The sequence below is a fragment of the Hypomesus nipponensis genome, chromosome 10, assembly GCF_054491055.1.
Source record: "Hypomesus nipponensis isolate SF chromosome 10, ASM5449105v1, whole genome shotgun sequence".
NCBI classification, from domain to species: domain Eukaryota; kingdom Metazoa; phylum Chordata; class Actinopteri; order Osmeriformes; family Osmeridae; genus Hypomesus; species Hypomesus nipponensis.
The window spans coordinates 5,481,794-5,504,745 of record NC_140370.1 but is presented as its reverse complement, the minus strand read 5'-3'; the positions used below and the strand labels follow the sequence as shown (position 1 = coordinate 5,504,745).

General features: G+C 44.8%; 4 protein-coding genes, 1 long non-coding RNA gene and 1 other non-coding gene across 12 annotated transcripts; 4 read left to right on the top strand and 2 right to left on the bottom strand.

Annotated features, from left to right (window-relative positions):
• The first annotated feature begins 68 nt into the window (after window positions 1–68).
• thap4 (THAP domain containing 4) lies at window positions 69–2,039 on the top strand. 3 transcript variants are annotated; one of them, XM_084707193.1, is made up of 5 exons: window positions 69–226; window positions 560–713; window positions 844–953; window positions 1,156–1,259; window positions 1,424–2,039. In XM_084707193.1, the coding sequence occupies exons 1-5, from the start codon at window positions 202–204 to the stop codon at window positions 1,538–1,540; spliced, it is 510 nt and encodes a 169-aa protein (XP_084563319.1). In that variant the 5' UTR covers window positions 69–201; the 3' UTR covers window positions 1,541–2,039. The 3 variants fall into 3 exon arrangements, with proteins under 3 accessions (XP_084563319.1, XP_084563320.1, XP_084563318.1); XM_084707194.1 differs by having other exon boundaries at window positions 72–226; window positions 563–713; XM_084707192.1 differs by lacking the exon at window positions 69–226 and having other exon boundaries at window positions 271–713.
• A 9-nt stretch (window positions 2,040–2,048) lies between these two features.
• bokb (BCL2 family apoptosis regulator BOK b) lies at window positions 2,049–6,881 on the bottom strand. Of its 2 annotated transcripts, XR_014767132.1 has the most exons (6): window positions 6,636–6,881; window positions 5,710–6,105; window positions 5,060–5,188; window positions 3,258–3,421; window positions 2,636–2,987; window positions 2,049–2,509 (listed from the first exon to the last, which is right to left on the bottom strand). XR_014767132.1 is itself a non-coding variant. In XM_084707189.1 (5 exons), exons 2-5 carry the CDS (start codon window positions 5,930–5,932, stop codon window positions 2,862–2,864), a joined length of 642 nt encoding a protein of 213 aa, XP_084563315.1. In that variant the 5' UTR covers window positions 5,933–6,105; window positions 6,636–6,881; the 3' UTR covers window positions 2,049–2,861. The 2 variants fall into 2 exon arrangements, 1 of the variants encoding a protein (XP_084563315.1); XM_084707189.1 differs by having other exon boundaries at window positions 2,049–2,987.
• Window positions 6,882–7,743: 862 nt separating this feature from the next.
• stk25b (serine/threonine kinase 25b) lies at window positions 7,744–12,046 on the top strand. 2 transcript variants are annotated; one of them, XM_084708240.1, is made up of 12 exons: window positions 7,744–7,949; window positions 8,054–8,130; window positions 8,660–8,890; window positions 9,004–9,060; window positions 9,186–9,294; window positions 9,460–9,617; window positions 9,770–9,955; window positions 10,291–10,436; window positions 10,663–10,768; window positions 10,906–10,977; window positions 11,081–11,217; window positions 11,386–12,046. In XM_084708240.1, the coding sequence occupies exons 2-12, from the start codon at window positions 8,101–8,103 to the stop codon at window positions 11,423–11,425; spliced, it is 1,272 nt and encodes a 423-aa protein (XP_084564366.1). In that variant the 5' UTR covers window positions 7,744–7,949; window positions 8,054–8,100; the 3' UTR covers window positions 11,426–12,046. The 2 variants fall into 2 exon arrangements, with proteins under 2 accessions (XP_084564366.1, XP_084564365.1); XM_084708239.1 differs by having other exon boundaries at window positions 7,744–8,130.
• A 430-nt stretch (window positions 12,047–12,476) lies between these two features.
• septin2 (septin 2) lies at window positions 12,477–19,664 on the bottom strand. Of its 3 annotated transcripts, none has more exons than XM_084707196.1 (13): window positions 19,524–19,664; window positions 18,625–18,664; window positions 17,979–18,093; window positions 16,760–16,846; window positions 16,547–16,670; window positions 16,265–16,399; window positions 16,016–16,133; window positions 15,797–15,898; window positions 15,475–15,620; window positions 15,234–15,356; window positions 14,034–14,094; window positions 13,848–13,934; window positions 12,477–13,670 (listed from the first exon to the last, which is right to left on the bottom strand). In XM_084707196.1, the coding sequence occupies exons 2-12, from the start codon at window positions 18,646–18,648 to the stop codon at window positions 13,857–13,859; spliced, it is 1,113 nt and encodes a 370-aa protein (XP_084563322.1). In that variant the 5' UTR covers window positions 18,649–18,664; window positions 19,524–19,664; the 3' UTR covers window positions 12,477–13,670; window positions 13,848–13,856. The 3 variants fall into 3 exon arrangements, with proteins under 3 accessions (XP_084563322.1, XP_084563321.1, XP_084563323.1); XM_084707195.1 differs by having other exon boundaries at window positions 16,547–16,676; window positions 16,766–16,846; XM_084707197.1 differs by having other exon boundaries at window positions 15,273–15,356; window positions 19,524–19,661.
• A 100-nt stretch (window positions 19,665–19,764) lies between these two features.
• Window positions 19,765–21,213, top strand: LOC146270966 (uncharacterized). Its single transcript, XR_014767134.1, has 3 exons — window positions 19,765–19,899; window positions 20,109–20,461; window positions 20,570–21,213. It is a non-coding gene; the product is annotated as an uncharacterized LOC146270966 (long non-coding RNA).
• Window positions 21,214–21,293: 80 nt separating this feature from the next.
• Window positions 21,294–21,365, top strand: trnap-ugg (transfer RNA proline (anticodon UGG)). The gene has a single exon. It is a non-coding gene; the product is annotated as a tRNA-Pro (tRNA).
• Window positions 21,366–22,952: the final 1,587 nt, after the last annotated feature.

Genomic DNA, 22,952 nt, shown 5'->3' with positions numbered 1-22,952 from the left:
AAGACTAGCGTTCACGATCTCTAGCCTACATCTCCCAAGATTCATCTGTGAAAAGGGGGCGTCGTCGACATTTTTCTGAGAATGACATTGTCGCAGTATGATATGCACTTTACTTGACATCAACCCATTTGCGATTATTTCTAGTAAGCCTTGGTTATATTTTGCAGCATCAAATAATTTAAACTTAAGTTTGCGACATCAATGGCGTGTCCTTTTCAACACTCAGGTATGACACTTTGTTTCAATTCAATTCAGATACTATGTTTTCAATTAACACAACAGTGTCGCAACGCTAGTGACCTAGAATTCATCTGCATTTATAGGCTACGTGACCATTAATGTACGCACCATCTCAATGGTGTCTGTACGCAGTCATTAACTCAACTGCCTTTCGATCATGGGAAATATATCACCTAAATTTGGGCTACCCTTTCCTCTTCTGACTTACGTTTAAGTAATACGCTACCGGTTTAGACATTTGTCAATTGACGCGAACGGGTAGCCTCTCATGAGTGTCCTTGCATGAACCTGGCTGTTGTGTTGGATCGACCCCATATAGCAGCGTTGAATCCCGCTGTATTGGCACTCGACTGGCTGCTTGGAACCTGGGAATCAGATGAGCCCGGAGAGGGCTCTTTTTCTTCAATACCACCTTTCCGGTACAATGAGACTCTGCAGTTCAATCACGTCGGACAACCGGTTATCAACTTCACGTGAGTGTGATTTAATGTTGGCTGTTTTTGCAATAGTTAACGCCTATCATCATTGCTTTATTGATCACATTTCTGGTCATAAAGGCTTCATATGAGACTAACAATTTAACAATGTATTCTTTATCCTCAGGTTTAATGCCTCACATGCTGAGAACAAAAAACCTCTACATAGGGAATGTGGCTTCATCAGGCTGCAACCAGGCACCAACAGAGTGGCCTTCATCATTGCTCAAAATTCAGGTGCCATCCAAAGCCTTAATCCTGACACAACCTCCCTCGTCACAATTCATACATTGGCACTACTATAGTTGCTTCCCCTATTTATGGACGTGCGCACATAATAATAATACATTTTATTTGGGAGATGCCTTTCAAAATGCAAAATATGAAATGTGAACACAGTTTCGGGATAGGCTTCATGACATGCAGCGTCCCACTGCAGGGCTTGTGGAGATAGAGGAAGGGGAGTTGGTGGGGCAGGGGATGACCCTGCACACCCATGGCCTGGCCAGGACCTCGTTTGCTAAGGAGCCCCATGTGCAGCAGGTAAAGGTTTGATCCTGTGTTGATCCCATGACGATCTCCATCCCACACAAACGCTAACTCTAGACTTTTGTCTGATTCAAAACTGCTCTCCTCCAGGCACTCAACAGTACGTGGGCGAGTGAAAAGTGCGTCATCATTGATACCTCGTCTTCTCTCCCACTCAGATTTCCAGAGTGTTCCAGCTTAGACCGGATGGGAGGCTGGAGCAGACGGTTTCCATGGCGATGGAGGGCCAGCCGCTGATGCAGCATTTGCACATAACCTACCGCCGGAATTCTTGATGCAGGCTGCCGGGATAGGATACACAGGCCATGGTGTTCCTCCCACCAGAGGTTGTGATGACCGACCCATAGGAGCATACTTCTTTGGAGAGATAGATCTGTTTCCATCCTGTTAGACTTCAAATCCACAATACTACTGCCACACTCACCTGTGTGTGCTGCTAACTTTGAATGTGTTGAACTGAAACATTCAGTTCAACAGATTCAACAAACATTGACACATTAAACAACAATGATTGAAACATTCGTCTCTGCAATCTTTGCACCCCATCCCTGTGTGCTTCCAATGCTAGCAGTTCTTTGCTTCATGTTAAATGAGTACATCAAGGCATATGATCTCACTCGTTATTCATTCTGTTCAGGTGTTCTTTTGTTACGTAATTCATGTCGCTCTATTTCATGCCAACATATGAGTTTGTATCTTGTATCCCATCCGCTGCTCAACAGCATATTTTTGTAATGACATGTAATCAGAGTAAAGCCACAGGTAACAGACAAACTTGTGTTAAAGTTTATTGGGATTTTAAATGTTTTGACATACAAACACCCACAACAACAATACTGTGCAAGTTATCACATACATTCTCTAATCGGATAAATACCAACATTACCACCAGTCAATACCAGCATCTCTCTCTGCACTGACCTTGGTTACCATTAGTTTAAATAAAGAAATAAGCCCCAGACAGTACTCATAGACAGTATCAAAGGATACAATATCTAACATTATAAAACATCTCATAGCATTAGACCCTTTTATGAACTAAATAAATATAGATAAATATAGAAATCGGCCTAGTGCAACAGAACAGGGTACCATCCCAGAATGCATTGAAACATTTTATGATTCACCCAACATCCCAACTGCCCAGGAAGTGAGCCTCAGGCACTGGAGAGCAAGTTGAGATGCGAAGTGACTCATCTGACGTCCATCTGTTACATATCAGACGACACAAGACCATCAGATGACTGTACAGAAGGAAGACAGATCCTCCTTCAGTGAGATACATCCACCCCTAATCAATGCACCACTGAAAGATTTTGATAGCAGAAGGGTGATCCATATCTAAAGAACAAATGAGTAAGAGATCTGACCTGATTGTCGATGACGCGTGTGACAGTCACTGCGACTACTCTTTGGATGAAGGGTAGTCAAAATTAGCGGCTAACAATGAGAATATGACTGCAGTACTGTTGTGAGTGACTGTCAGCCATCACAGATGTCAACCAGCAGAGTCCATAAGTGAGGCCTTCCATTCCGTTTCCCCCTTCAAGCCTTCAGGTGAATATTATTCATCCCCAGTCTCTCCAGGGCTGCGTGTCATTGTTCCTTCATGATATAAACATACAATGTAGTGAGGAGGTACTTGAAGGACTCTGTACTAGAGGCCAGCCAATGGGGTTCAGGGGCGGGATCCGATTTCACCACACATTTTCTTATGTCCATCTACAATGAAGACAAACAAACCACACATTTGTTTTCAATCAAATCAATTCATTCTTAATTGCTGCTGACATTTTCAGAACGTTTCCTGACAATGTACCTCTGTACACCAGTAGAGGGCAGCAGGAGTCACATATTTGTTGCAATGGCTGGAGCTGAGGGGTCACAGACCCCCAACACCTTGCATCCCTACAACCAGCTTTCTCTTTCATGTTCCAACCTGTGTTCTGTTGGTTACATCAAAAGTCTCACTCAAAAACAACATCTCCTTACCCATCCTCCTCGTTTCTTTAACCAAGGGGCCAGGAACTTGCGGACAAACTGGCCCAGGCTATCAACTATGGTGTGAACTGTGGCTGCTCGGCCCTGCTGTACACAGTCCACTGCCAGGGCCCCAGCTACAGCATACAGAGACACCACTTTGCCCCACGTGATACCTAGAAACAGAGTGGGGACAAGGCAAACACGGAGCAGTTCAGTCCCTGTGTATTCTGGTACACTGGAGGAATACACAGTGAGGGACTCACTAAACAGTGTTTAGATAAAGATCACACAGCATCTTAAGCTATTCATCATTGTGTTTGTTTCAGCTTTAGACTACATGAAGTGGTCATCATGTCTTGTCTTAAGAATTTCAGTGCCCAGTCTAACCTCGTGTTGTTCTGTGTACCTGACAAATAAAAGACTTGAAACTTGAAACTTGACTTGAATCATTGTGTTTGTTTCAGCTTTAGACAACATGAAGTGGTCATCATTGTGTTTGTTTCAGCTTTAGACTATTTGAAGTGGTCGTCATTGTGTTTGTTTCAGCTTTAGACAACATGTAGTGGTACCTACCCCCCATGATCCTACTCTCTATGTAGAATCTTTAGAATGAGGACATTGGATAAAAAGAGGATACTCTACGACGTTTGGTTGTACAGTAAGTATGGGATATCTTGGCTATGAGACTGGAATGAGGAGTGTGTGAATCAAATCAAAGGTAATCTCATGTCCTAGAACACCGACTCCCAGTCAGGCTTAGTTTGACAATCGCCTGTGATGCAACAGAAAGTCTAATGGCATTATCCTCCTTTTAGCCATTTGTGTCAGAGCACTGAGCTGATCTGTGGCCTGGCTATGAGGATGAGTTCTGAGAGGGCTTACACACGCCAGAGTCAGCCACAACTCCCCACTGAGAGCTCTGACCCTGATGTGTACAGACAGCTATGAACAGAGATAAGATTGTCTGGGATAAGGGAAAGAACAAGAAATGGACTGAGGGGAGGAGGAGGATCGAAGAGATGGGAGATACTGGAGAAACAAGTTCGACTGATGCACATACATGGGCCTGACAGCCAGGACAAATGAGAAATGGGCAAACAAGGACAAACAAGTTTGAATGTAATGTTATCATAAACCCACATCTTGTAGTGCCATAAATGCCATTTTAGGAACCTCCTCCATTCCCGAACCCAAAGGACTCAGGGGGCCAGGGGGCCGAGTTTGTTTTTCTCTGAAGGAATCCCACAGTGTTCCAAAAATGGCTCCCTTTGTGACGTCAGAAAACTCACAATTCAACCGAAATACAAGCATGTCAAATTAAATCTAATCTATTTTTATCTTTCCAGACACAAAGCCAAGTCCTTGTTACCCAGAATCCCAACGTGTTCCACTCAGAGACTTGCATGAGTTGTTGGTTGTCATTTGGATACTTCTAGTTCTACTTCTTCGTGTCAATGTCCGAAAGTTAGACCGAAAGTCCTAAAACATACAGTATTTAACTGACAGAGTAAACTGACTGCACCTCGTTCAAAGAGCATATTACAATTTATTTAAGTGTTTTACCATGTCACTGGAGAGAGACAGAGGGAGGGGGTTGAAATCTATTAACACTCCCAGATGGAACTGTATGCTCAAGACTCCAACAAATGTATTAAAATAATCCAATTTTCTATCCTGGCCTAAAACTGCATTCTTCCTCATTCAAATACCTTAAACAGCTGTCCAGCAGAACAAAATACCGAACCACTACCCCATCTCCCCCCTTCCACCGATGTGGTCTTTCCTTCCCCATCCTTCGTAGCTGTCTTCACCTGTGGAGAAGATCTCGGCTGCCACGGCGAGGAAGGCGTCAGTCACCATGCTCTCCATGGAGACCGAGATGTTGAGCTGTTTCGCTACATTCTTGTACACACTCGGCCGCATGCATTCCAGCTCGTCACCTAGGAAACAAAAGAGCAGGCAGACATGCCTAACCTATTAGAGCTTCAGTGCAATCTACCCACTTGTTCTACAAAATTTAGCATGACTAAATATCAAATGTTTTACATCTCATTATGTTGCTGACACTCCACTCGTAGCTGGCATTTTCTGCACAATGTAGGAATGCTGCACAATCAGTGTCCATCTATGTATTGTATTTTTTGTTGTTGTTGAGGATTATACCTATTTTCATTGTACTTATATGGTAGATATCTTCACTATATGCTTGATGGTTAGATTTCCCCTCTGTGATCAATACATTTCTATCTATGAAAATCTAATGATATGGGTTCATTAGAAAAAACAGTGTAGCCAGACTGAAAGGGTCATTGGCGGGTCATGGGGTGAGAATACAACCATATCAACAGCCCCTCTTCTTGCATTCTTCTGTCTGAAAACAGGTCAGCCTGATTTCATCCATCCACATGACAAAAGATCAGTCTACCTTAAACTAGTCAGTAGAGTTTTATTGGAGTCTTACCGAGACAGAGGAGCACTGCTGAAACCTCTGAGAGAGATCCACTGGATGTGGGGAGGTTAAGCTCAGCCTTGGACCACCCTAGTCCAGCCAAATGGAGCCTGGAGAGTATATAGTCTCGACACAGAGCCTTGGACTGTGACATCAGCTCTTTGTCAGTTGGTGAACGCTCCAACCCGTCCATGACCTCAGCAGCAAATACAGAGGAGCGACGCAGCACCTCCATCCCCTGACCGAGGGGCCTGGTCGGGCTAGGGAGGCCCTGACCGAGGGGCCTGGTCAGGCAATGGGGGGGCCCTGACCGAGGGGCCTGGTCGGGCAATGGGGGGGCCCTGACCAACTCCGCTGGGTTCACAGCCTTGTCTTGTTTCAATGAGCACTCCTACGAGGGGAATCTGTCTGTGAAGAAGGTCCACAGATTACGATCTGAGCCTTGATGTTCAATTCACATATTAAAAATAGATGATAGTTTGATACAGTCCTGTACTGTATTGAATGCAGACTTCTGATAGCTTGTGTTGCATTGCAAACATGTAATATCTATCAACAGACAACCAAACCAACAAACAATAAGTGCCCCAAAAATATATGGTCAAAGTACATTTGGAGCGGAGAGTGGTCTCAGTGGGTGTCAGAGGCATTTATATGACTCATGCACCGCAAGATAGTGAGATATCATACATAATATTGATTATGCAACTTCAAGTAGGCTACAGGAACCATGCACAATAACTGTTCCTTTTTCCATTTTGGAACGTACACTGTTCATGCACGTCTGTCAATTACTGACATCATCTGTTAGTTTCAGTTGGCCTATATATATATATCTCACATTTTATTGAATTCTAGCATTGACTCAGTTTTACCCAATTGATTACAGTGCATGCGTCTTAAATAAACAGTCTAATTGACAGAGAAAATGTACTTACCTTGACCATAATTAGCAGATTTAGTTAGCTGCTCAGATCCCCGTTAAACCATTTCTTAGGTAGGAAACCATGCACTCAATGTATTTCTCCTTATTGGAACTCGAAAATAATCGCTAAGTAACACTGTATCAATCCCTCACGGAAGACGATCAATAAATGTAGCTCTTGTGCATAGACACTTCATAGAAGAAGCTTCAGTATTTCCAAAGAGCTTCAGTAAAATCCAATATCAGCTTTCCTTCTTCGGCAAACGAATGTGAGAAGCGCAGTTTGAGCGTGCTGGTGAGCTCCACCTTCCTATTGGCGCTCAGTGGTAAGCCTATCTGTTTCCATCGACAAAAGCTTTAATTTAAGATTGACCACCTTCTTACTGATAATCACAGTGAACACTATAGCCCAGTAGCCTAATTGATAATACACTAACATTAAAAAAAGAAGTGATTTTTTCCAATACTCTATAGTATAAACACTGTTAACCCTTCTAGAAATGACAAGTCCAAAGACTATATGATTTTAAATAGAACAAACTAGAGGTGTGGTGCTTTCTAATGCCAACCCTAATGATTGTTCAGTACAGACAGCTTGGTTGTCCTTCAAGTTCCAGGTGTTTCTTCCATGGTGGGGTCATAACACTTTACCTTTATTTAAGCATGTAGATCAGTACATGCCCCTAAGTCATAATTCAAATAAATCCTGTAGACTACTGTAAATATTTTTTAATTTCGAATGATGACCTAGATATAGGCCTGTATTAAACGTTTGATTCTTTCTCTCTTTTCTGTTTGTGTATGTGTGTGTGCGTGTGTTTGTGTGTGGTTGGTTTACAGCACCAAGAAAGTTAAGCAGGCTACACTAGTGGAAATGTTAATAATAAAACGTATGGGCCTATATGGGAAACTCTGCAATATATTTTTACATTTTCATAAATTCAATTTAGCTTGATATTTATCCTTTATTGTGCTTATATCTTGTATTTGTATTCGCCTGCATTTTTACATTTGTTTTCACTGTTTCCCATGAATCGAGAGAGCCATTAAATCCGTTACAGAAAATACAACTCCCATAATCCTGCACGCCTTGAAAGACTTGGATGCGCGTGCGCATTGTAAGCCATTATATTGTCCTCAAGCCACAATTCAAGAAGCAGTGTTCCTTGATATGAATTAAATATTAATATACGGAAACATTTTTTCCGTGTTGTCTGACGCTATCATACATGGAGTTTTACGATACATAGCTTGTCTTCCAACCGGGCTGTAGAGTCCACCGTCCGGGGATTCGAGGCCGTAAACACTGCGCGGAGTGACAGCACGGGTAGCTTGGGTGTTTATCTATTTTGCTAGCTCGCTAGGCAGCTAAGGGTGTTAGGGAGGAGGAAGAAAATTAAAATACAGGATTTTGACAACTTTGTCTTGCAGACAGAAAGGGCTGCGGCTGTCCCTTTTCTGTCAAATCTGCCGAAAGGATGGCGCACCTACGCGACATGCAAAATCAGGTACAGTATTCAAGCTACAGCTACTGTCACCTCCCTACTTGCAAAGCCAATGCGAACCCCCATGACTCACTGCTAGGCATCAGATACTAGGGATGGGTGGGTAGTGGGCCTTAATAAATCATCCTTGTCAGAGATCAACTATGGTATGCAGAGATAAATATGTATGCATCCTGTATGCTTCGAACAGTGCAACAACACCGTCTCTTCAATAGTCAGACAAGTCAAAAGAGTTTCAACAAGTCAAGGCGGGCCAAATGGTTCACTTGTCAACTGTATTGTGCTAGTGTCCCTCATTTGTAAAATAAAATTGAACATATTTTCTTGTTTAATTTGTTCTCAGAACATCATCCATCTCCGATTTTGCGGTTACATAAATGTTCTTTAAAGCAGTATTACACTTTAATAGAACTTTCCTATTCAGCGCACTGCACAGTGCAAGTCCACCACACCACAAAGGGGACACACCCCTTTTGTAGTAGACATGTTGCTGGTTAATAATTGTTTGTGTTCTGTCCATTCTGTCGAGCAGAATTCCAGGCTGGACCCAGAGGAGTACTTTACCAAGCAGGAGCGCATTGGGAAAGGCTCCTTTGGCGAGGTCTACAAGGGCATCAACAACCGGACCAAGGAGGTGGTGGCCATCAAGATCATCGACCTGGAGGAGGCTGAGGACGAGATAGAAGACATCCAGCAGGAGATCACGGTGCTTAGCCAATGTGACAGCCCCTTTGTCACCAAGTATTATGGGTCCTACTTGAAGGTAAGACAATTTGTTGCGCAGCATGCTATATACTTGCATATGTGCCTATATTGCGCACACTCATACACACATACCCACACACACTGATAATAATACTCTCTCTGGCCATCCAGAGTACCAAACTGTGGATCATCATGGAGTATTTGGGAGGGGGATCAGCACTAGACCTAGTAAGTAAACTTACCATCCAGTATAATCTCCAATAGTGGATGTCTAAGTTTTAGCTGGAAAGCATATGAGATTTCCTTCTCACACTCTCTCTCTCTCTCTTTGTCTCTTGTTCGTTATCTTGTAGTTACGTCCCGGACCATTAGAAGAGACCTACATAGCTACTATATTGAGGGAAATCCTGAAGGGACTGGAATACCTGCATTCAGAGAGGAAGATTCATCGAGATATCAAAGGTGACCATTATATCCTTACAGTCTCCTACACAATCCTTACAATACTTCCTATAACTGACAGCATTGTTTATAAAAGTACACTACCTCTAGTCACCACTCAAAGTGCCAGGAGAACGTTGTGTCTCGTTGCTTATTAATTGCCAGTGTCTTACTATGTGTTCCTAGCTGCCAACGTGCTGCTGTCTGAGCAGGGCGATGTGAAGCTGGCAGATTTTGGGGTGGCGGGCCAGCTGACAGACACTCAGATCAAAAGGAACACATTCGTGGGCACGCCGTTTTGGATGGCGCCGGAAGTCATCAAACAGTCAGCGTACGACTTCAAGGTGAGGCTATGGTTAGGGGAAAGACATGGAACGCTGTTATTTGGGTTTTCCTATTCAAGACATTTTATGCAGTCCGATATGTTTTGGACCTGTACATGAAACATCCGTTCTGTAGTTGAGTCTTTCGTGTTTCTAATTGTACATCTAATTAGGCGGATATATGGTCATTGGGAATCACTGCCATAGAGTTGGCTAAAGGGGAGCCCCCCAACTCGGACCTACACCCTATGAGGGTCCTATTCCTCATCCCCAAAAACACCCCTCCCACCCTCGAGGGCTCCTACAGCAAGCCTTTCAAAGAGTTTGTGGAGGCCTGCCTCAACAAAGACCCTCGCTTTGTGAGTAAGGTTTCCTGTCCATGCAACCCACCAACACCGGATGACTTTTTTCACTTCTAGTCACATCTTAGTCTGTTCTTAAAGTAGACATAAGATCAGAAGACTTAGGGAAATGTACCCCTGTGGCTGGATAATCTTATGACAGCTTTCTTTATTTTTGGTATATTATATATCATGTTCATAAGAATAGTATCTATATGTTACTAAATATGCATTCATTTGGCAACCTTGTCATGTTACTAAAGCTGCACAGTGACTTGACAAATCATGTTCCTATCCAGTGCAAGATCTGAAAATTGCTGAATTGAAAGTCTTTGTGCTGAATTCATCATCAGAGGCCGACCGCCAAGGAACTGCTAAAGCACAAATTCATCACACGCTACACCAAGAAGACGCCCTACCTGACAGAACTCATCGACCGCTACCGCCGCTGGAGGTCAGAGGGCCACGGGGAGGAGTCCAGCTCAGACGACTCAGATATGTGAGCTCCTAAACACACACTCTCTTCATCACAATCCAAATGGACGTATTTCTGGCCCTTCTGTATATTTATAAACTGCCCTCCTTTTTCCACGAAACTCCATAGGACACTTTATTTCAGTTTTTCAAAAAGAGCTTGTTTTGATGGCTGCATTCTAAACATGGTTTGGCCTGCTGCCCCCCCCCCCCAGACATCCTTCATGTGTTTTTGCTGTTGTCCCCCTCAGGGATGCTGATAGCGATGACAACCAGTGTCCCATGTGGACGTTCCCCACAGTCAGACCCAGCTCCATGAACAAGCTACAAAAGGGCTACACACACACAGATTCAGAGGTGTGACAATTTCTCTGTCTCTCACTCTCTGTCTCTCTGTCTGTCTCTCTCTCTCTCTCTCTCTCTCTCTCTCTCTGTGTCTCATGCCTCCAAAAAGCAAGAGAGAAAATAACAACTGTTGCTCTTTTTGTGCTTAGTCTGCAGATTCGGTGAAAAGGCAACCCAAGTCGCAGTGTTTGTCGGCATTGGTCACTCCTATTTTCAGAGAGGTACATTGTTTACACAAATGTCATGACATTGGCCAGAGATCTATATTCTTTCATCTATAGACTGTGCATCTATACTCCAAGCTTGCTGTCCCCTGTGCCCTAGTTGAAAGAGAAGAGGCGGGCTAGTGGAGGTGGGGTGGGGGCTATTGAGGAGTTGGAGAATGCCTTCAACCTGGCAGAGGAGTCCTGTCCCGGTATTTCAGACCGCCTCGTCACACACATGATGGAGAGAGTTTGCAGGTGAGTGGCACCGGCCTGCGCCCAAACCATATCAACCTGGAATACATGCTACATGGAAGTACCGGTATATCAGAAACAATACGTTGTTTTTTTTGTTTGTTTTTGAGGTGACACCCTTATTTGTATCATGGTCATGTGAACTAATGTCAATACCTCTTATTCCTCCAGGTTTTCTCTGAACGGTAACACCACCCCTTCCTCCCGGTGAACCCACGCTGTCTGCCCCTCGACCCCCTCCGCACCTCTCAAGGACCACAGACAAACCAGACCCTCAGTCCCCCTCCGCACCTCTCAAGGACCACAGACAAACCAGACCCTCAGTCCCCCTCCGCACCTCTCAAGGACCACAGACAAACCAGACCCTCAGTCCCCCTCCGCACCTCTCAAGGACCACAGACAAACCAGACCCTCAGTCCCCCTCCGCACCTCTCAAGGACCACAGACAAACCAGACCCTCAGTCCCCCTCCGCACCTCTCAAGGACCACAGACAAACCAGACCCTCAGTTGTCGTCCCGTCCCCCCAGAGATCTTTTAATGAGCTATAATTAAATATTTTTACAGTTTTTCTTTATAGAACGGAGAGTATTTAAGACAGAAAAGCCATGACATTAAGAGCGCTGTGTTTACCTGTTAGAATGGGAAAAACCTAGAATAAAGTCTATGAAAAATGGTTCTTTAACTCAAGTGGTTTTTGGAGTTGGAAAGCAGTTTTTTGCTTCCATGAGAAGTACATGACCACTGACTATTGTGCAGTATGACTGTATTGTCTGATGTCAGTCATGAGACTGAAATGTCATTATTAAAGAGAAAATATCAACAGGTCATATCTGTGGTCCATGTTAATGTGTCAGACAATAACTAACCAATCCAACAGAGTGCAACATTTCAGCACATTTTAAAGGTTAGGAAATCAATCTTGTACACTACTGTAAATATAACCAATGTGTCGTCCATGCAGCTTAGGCATGAATCAAGTCGAAACGGGGAACTCTTTTGTTCCCAGGCTGTTTGCTCGCCGCGTTTGGGCTGGTTAAGCTGCTCTGTGCTGTAACCCTCCAGTCGCAGCTAGCTAATCTTGCCCAGCTTTTCTCACACTGGCAGCTCGTGTTGAACCCTAACCTGACCCCAGTCTGAGGGAGGCGCTCTCCATGGCAGCTGCTGGTTGAACTCTGTTAATCCTAACAAATAGGCCAACCTGGATCACTTGTATAACGACAGCTCGTGTACCAGCACTCGGAGACGACAAATCAAAACAGCATTTATGTTTAATACAAATTTTATTACAAGTATAGCATATGTAAATACTTTTATTTGATAGTATTTGGATAAAACGGCAGAAACTGGAATGTTAAGAATTCTAAATTGGCCTCTGCCTGGTTTGAGCAGCATAGACTCGAGACGGTCCACGTCATGACCATAAATGGCGGTCATGGCAAATAAAAAGGACCAGTTCAAACTTCCAGAAGCTCTGTCTCCTCCAGAGGCCAGAAAAAGAAGAGTCCTACAGTATGGGCAGTACGACCTCTGCAGCACAGACGCTGGAAGTAACTTCACTCCACATCGAAAGGGGGCCAAAAGGAATACTTATGTCTTTATAAACACGTCTTGAACACAGCCGTCACAGTTTTAGCATGCATTTGTTAGGGCACTTTTATGCATTAAATGGGTTGACAACTAGATAAACCTCAGGTAGGAGAACAGCATCCACAGAGGCACACCATCGAGAACATCAAAGTCTCCTTCATGGGCCAGGGCTACAGGGTGAGAGGCCAAAGGTCACAGTATATTTGAGTCATCACTAGTCAATTTGAAGCAGAATGCCACTTCAGACCAGGAACAGTGGTGCATGCGGGACAGAAAAAACACTGGTGAGGAATCTCAAGAATTGACAGTCCTTCAATATTGGCATGACAACAGATTAAAAGGGAGGGTAAAACACCTGACATTACAGATTAGGTTTTGCCGTTTAGACAGGAAGAGAGAGTTTCAAACGTTCACAGTAGTTGGCCATACCACTTGTAACTTGAGGAAACATGATGAGTGGTTTTGGGTCCAAGTGGACAGCCAATCACAGTACTGAGAGAAGGAGTGGGGGCTTTTGGCTTTCTCAACAGCAAAAGAAGCAAGGAAAAAAGCAAAGTAAAGTAACAAACAAGTCTTAATAACTGTAACAAAATGATGTTCCCCATTAAAGGGGGGATATTCTTCATTTCAATAACTGGCCTAATCCAATAGTATAGAAATATGGAATATTAGAAACAAAAACGTGTGTAAATACAATAAAAACGTAATACTGCTTATGTAGGAGTGAAATAAAATAAGATGGTGGCAAGCAGTTTGAGACAGGGACCAGTATCTTCCGATAATATCTTTCTTTTGATTTTCACTCTACTTCCTTTTCCTCTGCCATCCTCCTTCCTTCTCTGGTCAGGCTCAATGAACAGCTCCAAACCTGCCCGGAACCCGGAAAGGAAAAGCTTATGATACGGTCTCCTGTCTCTGTCTAGTGTACATTTAAACCATTGTTAAAATGTTAACCACCAACATAATGAACATAATGTCATGAGCAAATGAACTGTGCTACATCTCAACACAAGCAAGACGTGTGTGTGTGTGTGTGTATTCATACCGTGGGTTTTCACGCATCACCCTCTCCATCTCCATGTTTCTGCATCTGAGCCTGCATCTTGGCAATCATCTCCTGCATTCTCCTCAGCTGCACAAAACAAGCCATCGTCACAACCACGCCTTGGAATCCCAACTCGCACGTAGGTAACTCAGCCAGACAAGTGAGGGTGATGGTCGAGTGTCCTACCTCAGCCTCCTTCTCCTGCAGGATCATATCCTTGTCCATTTCCTCCGGTTCCGGGCCCTTCCTGTACAGCACAGACGACTGGGGTGAGTGGGGGGGGGGGGGGGGTCTGACCATTGGACGGCCACACCGCCAATCACTCTCACACAGACGACATCTCATAGGCTGTGTCTACGCATGTACAAATCCAAATGACAGCACAGTGTTCGGAAAGCGTCTTGCTGACAGTCAGCAGAAAATCAGGGTGAACAGGAAGCCCCACCGGGCAGTAGAGGCCTCGGGGACGTCACTTCGCCATCCATCGTGACAGTCAAGCAGACGTGGAGAAAGCAACACGTGGGAAAAGGTGGGATGAATCGGTGTGCGTGACAGAAAGAGACTGGTGGAAGAAAAAGTGGACAGACTAGTGCTCAGTGAAAGGCAGGCTGCAAAAACGGAAGCAAAGCAGCAAGAGAATAAAAGGGGAGGGGGAGGAGGTGGGGGGGGGGGGGGTCAGGGGTGGAGTTGAGGAGGGGGGGGGCAGGGGTACCTCCCAGACTGAAGACGGTACCTCCAATAAGTCACCCGGGGGATTGGGCGGGGTAGACCACGGGTGGGATGATGGAGAGGGTAGTGACAGCCTCCTGGACTGCCCTCAAAGAAGCTCTTAAAAGTCCCACAGAACCTGCCCCGGGAACGCTAGGATTCCACACGGCGTTCAGGAACATCTGTTTGAAGGTGCTGTTCTACACAACAGCAAAATGTGCCCAATGCATACAGAATGTACCAGATAAACCCTAATCCTGGCTGTGTATGATCCTCTGCCTGAATGTGCCCCACATAAGCAGGTCAAACTATGGCCCACAGCTTCCACCCACTCTGTTGGTCTCTTGGGTCAACAAGGGTCACTTGTAGAACCCTAGACATGCAGACTTGGCACAATTGAAGGAATTCCACAGATCAACAACTGCTCTCTCCAGCAAACGTGACCGATCATGTGCTTTAGACATCCTTTATAAAACTCAAAAAAATCACGTTGGTGGATCCTCGTCGTCACCGTTCACATCTCCACAAAAGAACGTGTCCTCATTGTGTAGGCTGTGCACAGGAAGTGGTCTAAATCACTGCTATGGGGGCTGGACTTGGGCTGTGTTGGCTGGCTGCAGTTTGGAGGGGAGGAGGGGGGGGAGGTGCAGAAAGGCAAGCAGACAGACAGGTACGTACGCAGGAGAGAGAGGCAGAACGTAACCATGGGAGGACAACCTGCCGCCTCGTTTGAGGCGCTCCGAGCGGAAGTTCTCGTAGTGCAGGTCCTGGGTCACCTCCTGCAGGTCCTGCATGTGAGTGCTGGGGACGCAAAGGGACCGCGATCAATCAATGCTTTGGATCGGCACGACAACTTTCCTACAAATGGACATCTGTCCAATGCTTCCCCCCCCAAACACACACACACACAGACACTCACATGAGCATGGTGCGGAGTTTGAGGAAGTCGTTGTGCTCCGGGTTCTCCACCTCCACCACCCCCCAGGGGTAGAGACGACCCCGCACCTTCTTCCCCTTGGCCTCGATCTGCTGGTTGGATCCCACCACCGCAAAGGGAATACTGGCCTGGGGGGGTGGGGGAGGAGGAACACAGGAACATCACTCATACCCATACCGGTTCCAGTTGGAAATGTGTGGTGAAGGACTTCAAACCCACAGCCCTGGCTGTAAGACGTGTACTCGGTCAGTGCTAAGTATCGAGAGTATTTGTACAAGGGGACTCAAAGGACATGCCTGTTTACCTTGAGGATCCTGGTTTGCTCCTTGAAGTCTTCGTCCTCGTCCGACTCGGCGTCGGGGAGGTGGTAGATCTTGATGCCGTGCTCGTCGATTTCATCCAGGATCTACAGCCACAGCATGGGAGAGTTCACTGTACAGCTATGTGCTGTATCACACAATGTGAAGTGGAGCGTCGTTAAAAACGCCCACATTTTCTGTGCGTGTGAGAGAGAGTCACCTACCCTGCGCTTGAGCCTCTCCCTCTCTCTCAGAGTGAGCGTGTCCGCCTTGGCGATGACAGGCACCACGTTGACCTTGTTGTGGATGGCCTTCATGAACTGCACATCCAGTGGCTTCAGACTAGACAGACGGAAGAAGACAGACAGATAAAGAAACCACAGAGGGTGGTGGAAGACTAGAGCGGAAAAAGAGCGATGGAGGCAAGCATACACCAGAGGGCAGTGTGGCGCAGCACCAGCGCGGAAGCTCACCCGTGGCCCAGCGGGGAGATGAAGTAGAAGCAACAGTGGACACGATTGTCCACGATGTGTCGGCGGTTAAGGCCACTCTCGTCGTGGAGGTAGCGCTCAAACTGGTCGTCAATGTAGGCGATGATGGTGCTGAAACTGTGGGGAGAGGCAGAGGGGTCCGTTACAATCCCAGCCGAGGAAAAGTCACCTTACAGACACTGTATCACACAAATAAAGCTTTAAATCAGGGTTAAATGGAGGTGCTATTCCATATCATGTGGTGAGGGGGGGGGGGTAGCACACCAGTCCTGGCTGTTGATGGCGTCGCCATATCCAGGTGTGTCCACCACGGTGAGGCGGAGCTTCACTCCTCGCTCCTCGATCTCCACCGTGGATGCCTCGATCTGGACCGTCCTCTCGATCTTCTCTGCAGGTTAGAGAGGGGCGGGCGACATGTCAGTCAATGGGGAGGGAAGGGGACGGTCAATTGTCATTGGGGGATTTTGTGTGCGTCACCTGCAGCTCCAGGGATGATCCTCTCAGGATAGAGGTCAGTGAGGAACAGGCTGTTGATCAGGGTGGACTTGCCCAGACCGGACTCGCCTAGAAGAGAGACATGAATCCATTAACACACAGCAGGAGTTGAAAACGCTCTCTCAAGGACTCATGAAAACTCTCTTTCCAAAAGAGTGAAAACTTCCATGGGTGGAATGCTTTGCTCAGGCACGCTGTTCCATATCCTTCTCAGCTAACCAGGTCCTATCCTCAAGCATCTCCGCATGACAGACATCAAGCCACAGTCATGTGCTGGGGAAATGTGCGGTGCATGGAATGTGATTTGTCCATCCCTCCTCCGATCTTTGACGCTCGAACAAGCTTTTCAAGTATGCCAGCAGCAGCAGGCCAGATCCAATGCGAGGCTGTCCCAGAAGCCTATAGGCTGCATTCCACTGTGGTGTATTTTAAGGCAGTTTGAACTGACAGTGGGATGGTAAAACAGGGCCCCCCCCCCACACACACACAGAGGAGGGAAGGGGAGAGGAAATGCAAACGTTTCACACAGCATGTCAGAAAGAGAGAGAGGGAAAAGACTCACTCGCTGCATCTGTTAACCTGGATGTGGGCCTTCCCACCAACGCCCACACACACACGCGCACACACACACACACTGCAGGAAGTAAAAATGATGTACAGACGCAGTTACAGAAGTTGTTTCTGGTTTTAGTACAAAGAAATGTGTGTTCTCCTCAGTATCATGGCTTACGATCAAAGTGTGATGGACTAATGCGTTCTGCAGAGAAGGGAGACTGGCGTTGGTCACGGTTTGGAATGAAAGGGTGAAAACAGGACAGAGTAACATGGCGGATATCGCTGGTTAGGCGGCAGGCGGGTGTTGCTTAGGCGGCCGCCGTAGCTGCAAAGTGCTGCGGGAAACCCCGAAGTGAAAGTGTATTCTTTCAGTAGAGTCGACTGATAAACTGCACATGCTTATTTCAGTTTATTTACACAAATAGAGCATCCCCTCTCTACCAAGCCCTAGGAGAAAGAGGAAATGCATTCCTCAAATGTTCCCACTTACAGTAGATGTCACATTCCTCAGATGTCTATGGCCTGACGAGGGCACTTCAACAACATCATTTTGGAACCCATTCTTCTTGCAGTGTCAAAAAGGAGCATCTCTACAGTACTGGAACAGGGTCAGGGATAACACTAGAAATGAACAGATGACACTTACCAACAACCATGAGGGTGAACTCAAAGCCCTTTTTGACTGACTTGCGGTGCACTTGGTTGGGCAGGTTGGCAAAGCCCACATACCCCGGGGTCTCTGGGTTGGTGAACTGCCCTTGCTGCGGAACAGAGGAACCGCCTACATTACTACCAGAGAAACTTCGAACAACTTCTGTACATCTTAACACCCACAGACAAAATAGGCTTGTATCGTCTTTGTTTTGTAAAAACTGCAGACCGTTATTAGGCTACGATTTAGAGGAAACGTTTGTTCTCTGGTGCTCAGGTAACGATGCCTCTCCCTTGTATTTGGAGAAGCAATTCTGTGCAGCATTCCGCTACTTACGTCCCGGGATTGGGCCCATCAGGGATCAGTCACGGTGGATTTCATTGTTCAGTTTCTAAACTGAGATTTATGCACTTGATCTTTGAGTTTAAATGATTCTGCCTGGGGGTTTTCAGGCTGAGAGACAACAGTGAGTCATGAGGAAGGCGAGCAGCTGGAAGCCTTTTCTTGAGAGGTGGACTGTGCCATCCACACTTATGTCTCTCTCTCTCAGACTAAAATGACATGGTAGACATCTGTTCTGCACCTCTACTGGACACTTCAGTCTGATATTAGGCACCATTGTGCAATTACAGAAACATACCTTAATTTTTTCAGCCTGAGACATATTTGGCTCTTTCAACCTGCAACAAAGCAAAACACATTGGAAGTGTGCTCAGTCTCTTCTCAGAACAAATTGTCTGAAAATATACAAACCACCATAACTGCACTTCTCACGCTTCCAACCTTTATTCTCTCAAAACGAATTTCTTATTTTCCCTAGACAGTACACCGTTTACTCTAGTCATTTATAATTTACCGTCAATTAGTTTTTTCTATATTGCCTCTGCATAATTAACGCTACAACAAATTGCAATGAGCCAGCCGGGACTAACAAACGGGAATATGCCTAAACCAGCTGTATTTAAATGCGAGTTTTTATGTTTCGAAAGCCCGTATAAGCAGCATGCTAAAAAGTTTGGGAGTTTTGAGTCCTATGTCATTCTCAAAATAGAATGGTGTAAACAGCTATACAAATAAGTTACGTAGTTTGCAAAATGCCAAATTACCAATAAATAACTTTTAATAATTTCTAGTTAGCCAGCTCGAAACCGTGACCGTTCTGCACGTTATATTACTAAACTAATAACTAGCTAGTTCTAGGCTAATGTCTGCTGGACATATTGGTTGTTGGCCCTGAACGTACATTAGACGTTACCATCTGGCTAAGCCCAGGTGAACATTACAGAATGGATTAAGAAATCAATCTTAGTTGTGTCCTAATATCTAAACATTTTAGCAGCTTGATTGTACCAACTAGGTAACTAACCTAGCTAGTTTAAATGTATTAGCTAGTGCTAGCTCGCTTGCTAGTCAACCACCCTGCTGGAATGAGACAGGAAGTCAATTTTACGTTAGCTAGCTACCTAGAGAAATAGTTTGTAGCTACATAAGACGGATGAACTTGTTAGTAAGCAAAACACAAGTATATAAAATGTTTACCGGATTCTCAGTGAAAGAATACCGTGTGGTTCTGAGGGTTGGGCTCGACCGATTGAACTGATGCGGACACCTCAAATTCCTGAGATTCCGGTGCAGATCGTAGCCTACAGCTTCTTGCTGAACGTGCAGCGGCGACCAGAATGCATTGGGCGTTGAAAATCCCCTCCCTTCCACATTTCAAAAGACTCACAACATCCAATCGTCGTATCAACAGTTAACACCATCAATCGATCAAGCATCAGGACTCCTGAATTTCAAGAATAGGACACTTAGAAGACATGACGTTATTTTGTATTTGGGTATATGCACGTAGTCTTACACAAACACATCGTCAGATTCAAACTTTCCTGGGGTGCAGTTTGGACTGGAAATTGAAGTGAGTTGGAGAAGTCGCGCATTTGCCTGCGCTCCTGGCCATCATTACAATAAATTACGTTTTGGGAATACCACGTTGGGAAAGGATTGAGACAATGAGATAGGGCTACAGGTCACATGAAGGTGACCTGAAAGCAGTTGTTCTCATTGTGGTGTCATTAGAATTATGTGTGTTTAACGTGTATCTAACAGCATCCCTCTGTCCTCCAGCCTGCTGTTTACATATGGGGCCAGGAGCATCTGACGGCTGCCATTACGCCCCAGTACCAGAAACAAATGCTGGGAGAGTGCCTCATCACCCTCATCCATAAGATGCAACCTGAATTTGCTAAAAAAGCTCACTGGAATGTTTCTGGAGATGGACAACAGTAAGGTGACCCACCAACTGGTGTCTGCAGAGGCTCTGCACTCTAAGGTTGATAAAGCGGTGGCTGCCCTCAATATACATAACAATCATGAAGCTCAGCAGACTGTGACCCCCTCCCCGGGTGTGTGTTGAGAGCCTGTACTATGCAAGTCCCAGCAACATGTAAATGCTCAGTCTATGGTGGCTATGAACACAGGTATTTACAACCAACTCTATTGCTGTTGTTTTCCGCAGGATTATCTGTGTATTTAGGCTTCCTGTAGTTATAAACACCTGTCTTTACTACCCGTCTATACCCCTCCAGGCTGATACTGTCTACATACTTGGACAACAGCCTCTTACAGCCTGTATGCTGGCTGATGCTTTCCCACAGGATCAGAAGCAGATGCTGGGTGAGCATTTGTACCTTCTGATCGAGAACATCTAGGCCAGGCTGGTCAGGAAGATCCCCGGCGGGTTGGACAACAGAGAGGTTTCCACCTGCTGGAGTTCCCAGAGGCTCTGCATGCCAAGATGGATGAGGCGGTGGTTGTGTAGAAGGCTTACCTGGCCAATTAAGCTGCCAAGACCGGTGGCCAAATCAGTTTATTCCTCAAAAATCTAACGAAGAAATATATTTAGCACAAAGACACATTGAAGACAGAGAAATGATGGATAAAGTCCGCCCCACAGAAGAAAATACTATAGTACTAGGGTTAGGTTTAGCTTTTTAAAGAATGGCTTTACTGGAACATTCCTCACTGGAATTTTACACCTTTGGAGATATTAAATTAATTTTAGATACATAGTGATAAAAAGACCAAGATGTCTGTATGAGTTGGTTTATATATCCATGAAGATCTACAGGAAACACGGATTAAACCTGTGTAAGATATGTAAGGATATACCAAAACATTTTATATTAGTTACACTATAAAAAAAAAAAAAATTATTCACAAAGAAAATATCAAATTAGTTAGCCTCAAAACGCTTGAGCTAACATTGTTTTTGAAAGTTCATAAAAGTAAAATATTTTGTTCACATACAGTGGCTCGTTGGTCTAGGGGTATGATTCTCGCTTTGGGTGCGAGAGGTCCCGGGTTCAAATCCCGGACGAGCCCAATTTTTTTGAAAACTATTGATCAGAAACAATATTAATTACTTTTAACCGTTTTTGTAAACACAGACTAAAAAACACTTCTATGTTTGTAGTCTGTACATCTTGTTTGGAGTGTACAATCTTTAAGCTGTAATACTGTCATTTGATCTTCTCATGGTGTTAGATATACTGATCTCTTGTGGCCCTACTCAGTACTACCACTGTATTATTATTTTGTATGTGTCTTACTGGCAGCTAGTTCAAATACATCACACTATTTTAGAAAAACTAAAAGGGAGACATTTTCATTCAAGTTTCCTCAAGGAGTTAATTGTGTAATTTGACAGAAAGCTCTCTCTCCATCTCTCTCTACCCCACACACACCTTCCAAGATTCCCCAGTCCCCATAAATCGCTCCTTACTGTCACAGTGAGCATATCATAGCCCTGGGGGAACACTGTTTTCAATATATCATAAGCCTCTTAGTGGCTCCACACTGTCACTTGGTCTGTATTATGAAGCAAATGGATATCGTCTGTATTTGAAGTGTCTCTCCTAGTACACATGCCTGTTCTACTCTGAATACGAAAAAAAAGCTGGTAATTCCAAGCATTTTACCTGGCCGCTAAAGTGTAATCCTCTCAAATCTAAAGGGGGAGGGGGGGCGGAATAGCTGATCGTTTCTGTTTTACCTTGTGTGCCCTAGAAAACAGTGAGATGGAGAGAGAAGGAAGAAACAGATACAATTATTAGTTAGAGCGGAGCAAAAAACTTGCCATCCCATCCATCCCCATGCTAATATATGTACTTTTTTACATAATTGTAAATTTCATTCTACAGTATACATTGTATTTATATTGGGATTATTTAAAGTACAATGCTATTGTAATTTATGGTGGTATCAGGTTACACTGTCACTCCACGACACCATACCACCATACAACCAATCTCCTGCCACCCCAAGTGAAAATATCTATATCTGCCCCTGCTCCACCAAACCTCTAAAAGGGGATCTTTTCTTCACTCTGTCATCCATCAAGTGTTGGCACACAACTTTCTCTTTTTGGTTTTAACTTTACACTAGCTGACTTTGTTCATCCAACTCTACTTCTCCCTCTGTGCTCTGAAAAAAAGTCAGCCAACAACCTAAAGCGGCACTAAATCAGACAAAAACGTCTCTTGCTGAGCTTGTCATGCTGCCAATGACTTCATACACTCATCTGCATACAGTACAGGCGTGCATGTAATCAACGAAGCGTCTAATGCTTGAAGGTATTAATGAATTTCCTCTACTGGAATCCTAACAGATGATCCCACAGGCGATCAAGTATGAGTCAAGTACGAGTCTCCTTTGCTGGTCTCGGTGTAGATACAGACCCCTGACAACTGACTCCTGCAGGTAATTAATCCAACAAAAGAGGATTAATTCAACTCATGTTAGATCTTCTTTTTCTTTGGATCTTGCTCAGGAATGGCCCGTGTAGCAAATTTAGTCATTCGTAAATCGAGAAAGTAATTAAGGATGACACGTTTCACACATTTGAATAGTTTATTTTGGTACTTTTAGAGTTGTTAGAATTTCCATCTTGAGTTTCCTTCTACCTTAATT

Coding starts and splice junctions, on each gene's coding strand:
- stk25b (XM_084708240.1), top strand. CDS start 8,101: ATGGCGCACCTACGCGACATGCAAAATCAG. Junction 9,061..9,185: donor GGGGATCAGCACTAGACCTA/GTAAGTAAACTT, acceptor GTTATCTTGTAG/TTACGTCCCGGACCATTAGA. Junction 10,437..10,662: donor AGCTCAGACGACTCAGATAT/GTGAGCTCCTAA, acceptor TGTCCCCCTCAG/GGATGCTGATAGCGATGACA.
- septin2 (XM_084707196.1), bottom strand. CDS start 18,648: ATGTCTCAGGCTGAAAAAATTAAG. Junction 15,621..15,796: donor AGCAAACCAGGATCCTCAAG/GTAAACAGGCAT, acceptor CCACCCCCCCAG/GCCAGTATTCCCTTTGCGGT. Junction 14,095..15,233: donor GTTCTGCCTCTCTCTCCTGC/GTACGTACCTGT, acceptor TGTGCTGTACAG/GAAGGGCCCGGAACCGGAGG.
- thap4 (XM_084707192.1), top strand. CDS start 523: ATGAACCTGGCTGTTGTGTTGGATCGACCCCATATAGCAGCGTTGAAT. Junction 714..843: donor CAACCGGTTATCAACTTCAC/GTGAGTGTGATT, acceptor CTTTATCCTCAG/GTTTAATGCCTCACATGCTG. Junction 1,260..1,423: donor AGGAGCCCCATGTGCAGCAG/GTAAAGGTTTGA, acceptor TCTCCCACTCAG/ATTTCCAGAGTGTTCCAGCT.
- bokb (XM_084707189.1), bottom strand. CDS start 5,932: ATGGAGGTGCTGCGTCGCTCCTCTGTATTTGCTGCTGAGGTCATGGAC. Junction 3,422..5,059: donor AGCCGAGATCTTCTCCACAG/GTGAAGACAGCT, acceptor CTCTGTTTCTAG/GTATCACGTGGGGCAAAGTG. Junction 2,988..3,257: donor TAAAGAAACGAGGAGGATGG/GTAAGGAGATGT, acceptor TCTTCATTGTAG/ATGGACATAAGAAAATGTGT.